This window comes from Corythoichthys intestinalis, chromosome 1, assembly GCF_030265065.1.
Source record: "Corythoichthys intestinalis isolate RoL2023-P3 chromosome 1, ASM3026506v1, whole genome shotgun sequence".
Lineage (NCBI taxonomy): Eukaryota > Metazoa > Chordata > Actinopteri > Syngnathiformes > Syngnathidae > Corythoichthys > Corythoichthys intestinalis.
This window is the reverse complement of record NC_080395.1, coordinates 14,360,991-14,366,990: the sequence shown is the minus strand read 5'-3', so window position 1 is coordinate 14,366,990 and position 6,000 is coordinate 14,360,991. Positions and strand designations below refer to the sequence as shown.

General features: G+C 35.9%; 1 protein-coding gene across 2 annotated transcripts in view; it reads left to right on the top strand.

Annotated features, from left to right (window-relative positions):
* Positions 1–359: 359 nt before the first annotated feature.
* Positions 360–6,000, top strand: part of LOC130916519 (BTB/POZ domain-containing protein kctd15) — a 102,257-nt gene continuing 96,616 nt past the window's right edge. Inside the window, exon 1 of one of the 2 annotated variants that reach the window (XM_057837323.1) lies at positions 360–970. In XM_057837323.1, the coding sequence (XP_057693306.1) occupies positions 962–970 (9 nt within the window). In that variant the 5' untranslated portion in view covers positions 360–961. Of the gene's footprint in view, positions 971–1,002; positions 1,209–6,000 lie in introns of those variants that run through there. The other variant, XM_057837316.1, reaches the window with a different exon arrangement.

Sequence of the window (6,000 nt, the reverse complement as noted above, 5' to 3'; positions counted from 1 at the left end):
ACGCTTCACGCATGATTCACTTCCATTGTGTCACACACATATGCAAAAATAACAATAATCAGCTTGTGAATCCTATTTTGCAAAAGTCTGGAGGCTGTCTGCTTTCATTTTGAGCATGAGTGAGGAGTGTGTGTGTGCAAAGTGTTTCTGTGTGTGTTGTGGCCAGATATCTCCATCTAAGCCCCTGCACTATAATTGAAATGGCGCATTTGGCTGCGGGCGGCCTGTGAGGGCTGCTTTCTGCTGCGGCGTGCATGCACGTCCGTGGACGTCATTTGATTTGAATGGCCTGAGGCGAGTGTGTGCGCGCGTGTGCGTGCGCGCGCGCCCCTTTTGCAACAACAACCACATCATCATCATCACCCACTCCAGACATTGAGGCGAAGAGCTGGAGAGGAAGAGGAGGAATTCTCGGATGCTCTGTGTTGACTTTTTATCAACAAGTTCTTATCGGCTTTTTTTTTTTTATTATTAGAGCACAGAAAAAATGGCTGACTTTCAACTTTGGAGATGGAGATGAACGCGTTCTATAAATCGCAGTTGATTTGAAATCTTTTTGTTTTTGTTGTTTCAACTTTTCAACAAAAAAAATCTTGTATGCACAGACATGTGCAGGCGCACACTAATATATAAGTTGCAATCTGTGCAAGGGTGTTTTTTAGTCTAAGAAGGGAGGAGGTGAAGAGAAAAGAGAGAGAAGAGGAGGAGGGGGGTTATATCACGCTTTTCTTTCCCTGAGAAAATTGCCTTGGCGAGAAAGAGGAGTTGAGCTAATTGTAGCCTAATCCCTGGCCCAGAGGCGCTCGGGCAGCCCGGAGCTACATTCTTCTCTTTCTCCATCATCCCTTTCTTCGGGATTATTCTTCTCCTACTCCTAATAAACGACAGGAAGACTTTCATTTAAAGGAGGAGGAGGAGGAATAGGACGAGGGGGAAGGAAGGAAGGAAGATCATCTCATCGATGTTCAAGGTAAGCAAGGACGCCTCCTGCGTGCGCTTCTTTCTTTCTTTCTCCTATGCTTGACAAGCCAGGGTCGAAGCGGCCGTGAACGCAACACACTTTTACATTCTTACGTCCGCAAGATTCCTGCATGCGCGCTTCCGAACTGGACCGGCGAGCGAATATTTGAGTTTTTTTTATTTTTTTTTGCTGGCTTTTTAACACACCGGACTCTCATCTGGACTCGCTGTCTACCATGTTTGAAACGGTAAATGCGATGTTTGTTTTTTAGAAGGATACATGAGGGATTTTAGTGATAATAAGACGCCATGTTGAACATTTGCTTTTTCTGCATGCTAAAATGTGCGTTAGATTAAGGTATTTTAAGGCAAAAGCGTAAAGTTGGCGACTCCAACTCACGACGCCATGGAGTAATTGCCCCATGAATATGCGCTTGGTGGATTGTCGGATTATTAGTCACATTTTTGATGCGTTTTAATATGAGATTAGTCAAATTTTGATCACAAATCTCAGATTGGGAATCCCTGTTTTAACACTTTAGAGGGAAAGTGGCTATTTCTGGTGGTAATAATAATGCTGATTTAACCTTACGTGTACGTGGACATATTTTGGGTCATGTAGCTCGCAAGATGTGAAAATGAGTCAAGTTAATGTTGAGAAATATTCATAAAAATATATAAGCACAGCATGACAACGTTGAAATGGCATTGACGAATTTTAAAAATGCCAACTGCGTGAAACTGATGGCAGATTTGTAATCAGCCACACATAAGTGTAGACAATAAGTTGTGTTTTTTTAACTGCTGCAACAGAAAATGGGGGGAAATGATATTAGTCACATATTAGCAGCATTTTAAAATGGCATCTCTCAAAATTAACCTACTTTGGGTTAGGAACCTCAGTTTGGAAACCCCTGAGTTAACACTTTATATAGCAGGTGACTATATTTAGTAATAATAATTTATTCTATGTGGACATTAGATTTTCGGTCATGTAGATCACAAAATTAGTCAAGTTTGACAAGCTAATGCTGACAAATTTTCAGAAAAACATAGGAAAAGGACTGAAAAGTTCAATAGTAATGGGTGAAAATATATGAATATGTAAGAATATAAAAATGCCAATTGCGTGAACACTAAAGCATACAGAAAAAACTGATGGCAGATTTGTAATCAGCGACGAAAAACTGCTGCAACAGAAAATGGAAAAAAAAAAAAAGTTATATTAGTCTCGTTTTAGCAGCATTTTAAAATGAGATCCCCCTCAAAATTGCCCCATTTTTTTGTCTCGAACCTCAGTTTGGGAACCCCTGCTTTAACACTTTATAGGGCAAGTGCATGGCTATATTTAGTCATAATAAAAACTTATTCTAACATACGTGGACATCAGATTTTGGCTCACGTAGCTCACACGATATTGAAAATTAGGTACTCTGACAAACTAATGTTGACAAATATTCAGGAAAAATGTATTGGCAAAAGGACTGAAAAATGAAAATGATTTTAGCTTAAAATACACAAAAAATGTGTTGAGAATACAACTAACATAAGGATCTAAGAAATGCCAATTGCGTGAAAACTAAAACACACAGGGAAAAAAAACAATGGATGGCAGATTGTAATCAACAATGAATACATTTTTTGAGTTTATTTTTTTGTGACGTTGGTACCATATTGGCATCATTTTAAAATGATATCCCCCTCAAAATATAACCCATTTTTGGTCACAAACCTCAGTTTGGGAACCCCTGCTTGAACACTTTATAGGTCAAGTGGCTATTTTTGGTAGATTTGGGGTCATGTAGCTCACAAGATATTGAAAATTTTTCAACTTTGACAAGCTGACGTTGACAAATATAAAGGAAAAAATGTATAGGGAAAGGACGAAAAGTTAAAATGGTATTGAGTAGAAACCTATGAATATATAAGGATATAAAAATGGCAATTGCGTGAAAACTAAAGCATACAAAAAAAACTGATGGCAGATTTGAAATCAGCGATTAATAACTGTATAGAATAAGTTTGTTTTTTTTTTTTAAAAACTGCTGCAACAGAAAATGAAAAAGTAATATTAGTGACATATTAGCAGCATTTTACAATTATATCTGTCAATATTAACCTATTTTTGGTCACGAACCTCAGGGCAAGTGGCTATATTTGGTAGATTTTGGGTCATATAACTCACAAGATATTGATATTTTTTTCGAATTAACAAGCTAATGTTGACAAATATTCAGGAAAAAAATTATAGGAAAGGGACTGAAAAGTTAAAATGTTATTGGGTACAAACATATTTATATATAAGGATAAAAAATGGCAATTGCGTGAACATTAAAGCATACAGAAAAAAAAAACTGATGGCAGATTTGTAATCAGTGATTTATAATTGGATAGAATATGTCTGATTAAAAAAAAAAACTGCAATAGTGAATGAAAAAAAGTCATTTTAGTGACACATTAGCGGCATTTTAAAAAGATATCTGTCACCTATTTTGGGGTCACAAACCTTAGTTTGGGAACCCCTGGTTTAACACTTTATAGGTCAATTGGCTGTTTTTGGTAGCTTTGGGGTCATGTAGCTCACAAGATATTGAAAATTTGTCAACTTTGACAAGCAAATGTTGACAAATATTCAGGAAAAAATGTATAGGAGAAGGACTGAAAAGTTAAAATGATTTTGGGTACAAACATATAAACATCGAAGGATATAAAATGGCAATTGTGTGAACACTAAAGCATACAGGGGAAAAAACATACCAAATTGTAATCGACAATGAATACATTTATACAATTATTTTATTTTTTAAAGTGATGTTAGTAACGTATTTGCATCATTTTAAAATGAAATCCCCTTCAGAATTAACCCGTTTTTGGTCACGAACCTCAGTTTGGGAACCCCTGCTTTAACACTTTATAGTGCAAGGGGCTATATTTGGTAATAATAATAATAAAAATAAATTATTCTAACGTAAGTGGACATCAGATTTTGTGTCATGTACCTCACAAGATATTGAAAATGAGTCAACTTTGACAAGCTATTGTTGACAAATATTCAGGAAAAAATGTAATGGAAAAGGACTGAAAAGTTAAAATGGTATTGGGTGCAAATTTATGAATATATAAGGATATAAAAATGCCATTTGCGTGAACACTAAATCATACAGAAAAAAAAACTGATGGCAGATTTGTAATCAGCGATGAAAAAATTCATTAAGTTTAATTTTATTAAGAAAAAAATGTTTTGTTTTTTTTTTTAACATATTTGCATCATTTTAAAATGACATCCCTTCAAAATTAACCCATTTTTGTTCATGAACCTCAGTTTGGGAACCTCCGCTTTAACCCTTTAAAGGGCAAGTGACTATTTTTGGTTTGGGAGAGAAAAAAAAAAAAAAAAAACATCATAAAGAACTGGCATCCACATCGACATCACATTTTGGACACACATATGCGTCCAAATATAAGGATGCCAGGTCTCAATTATCCTAATATTATGTGTTGTTATTAGGGCTGTCAAAATTATCGCATTAATGGGTGGTAATTCATTTTTTAAATTAATCACGTTAAAATATTTGACGCATTTAACGCACATGCCCCGCTCAAAGAGATTAAAATGACAGCACAATGTCATGTCCACTTACTTGTTACTTGTGTTTTTTGGTGTTTTGTCGCCCTCTGCTGGCGCTTGAGTGCGATTGATTTTATGGGTTTCAGCACCATGAACAATGGCGAGCTACTAGTTTATTTGTTGATTGAAAATTTTTAAAAAATTTTATTAAAACGAAAACATCAAGAGGGGTTTCAATATAAAATTTCTATAACTTGTACTAACATTTATCTTTTAAGAACTACAAGTCTTTCTATCCATGGATTGCTTTAACAGAATGTTAATAATGTTAAGGCCATCTTGCTGATTTATTGTTATAATAAACAAATACAGTAATTATGTACAGTATGTTGAATGTATATATCCGTCTTTGTCTTATCTTTCCATTCCAACAATAATTTGCAGAAAAATATGGCATATTTTAGAGATGGTTTTAATTGCGATTAATTAATTTTTAAGCTGTGATTAACTCGATTAACATTTTTAATCGTTTGACAGCCCTAGTTATTATCAATCTTTTTTGTACATATACTGTTCAAAAATATTATTTTTCGAAATCGAAATGCACTCAAAAGTTGATTTATTATTGTCATTGACGGCAATTCACGTCCAGTTCATTTAAACTGTGACGCTCCTTTTTCCACTGCTATTAATGCCTCTCCCAGTCAAAATGAATTGGACGTCGATCTCCGTCAATGGCGGACAATGAGTAAAATCAGCGTTTAAAAGAACAGGCTTTAACTCAAATGTGTCTACACTTTGATACAGCAGCTATATTCGCTTGTCCTATACAAACAAAGATGAGTATTGTGCCACCCCCCCCTAAACTTCTCAAGTCTCCTTTTCCCAGGATTTGGAACGTAATCCCTTCCTCATGTAATCGTATTAGAGCAACATGATACTCCAAGTGAGGCAGGCAGCACCCAAGGAAAAAGAAAGAAAAAAACCTTCACCCTCTCTTAAGGCTAAAGAATTTTTTCACTCGCAAATTGTGCAAATAACAAGCCGATCAATTGTGTTGATTTAGCGATGGGTGAAATTCAATCATTTCAGCGTGGGCTTTTTTTTCTTTAAATGTGGCTTTAAACCTCGCGGGGAAGAAACATGTCAGCCATTATAAAGTGACCGCAATCCATGTGACCTTTAGCCGCACGTGATCCTCTCGCTTTGAGTTCACTATGGCAGAAACAAATCCCTAATTTGAGTTCTGACACTGGGAACTTTTAGGTTTGAGCTGCTCCATGTTGCGGATAGTGGAGAAACTTTACAACGTTTTATAGATATAGTGCAGTGGTAAATAGCTAAAAATGCTGGCTGTTTAGTAAATTCATGCTTTTTGACATTTGATTGTCGAGCTCAGGGGTCTCCAAATAAATTGGCAGGAGGTCCAGTAGTGGGCCAGAACATGGTCAAATTTGAGTTGTGATTTAACT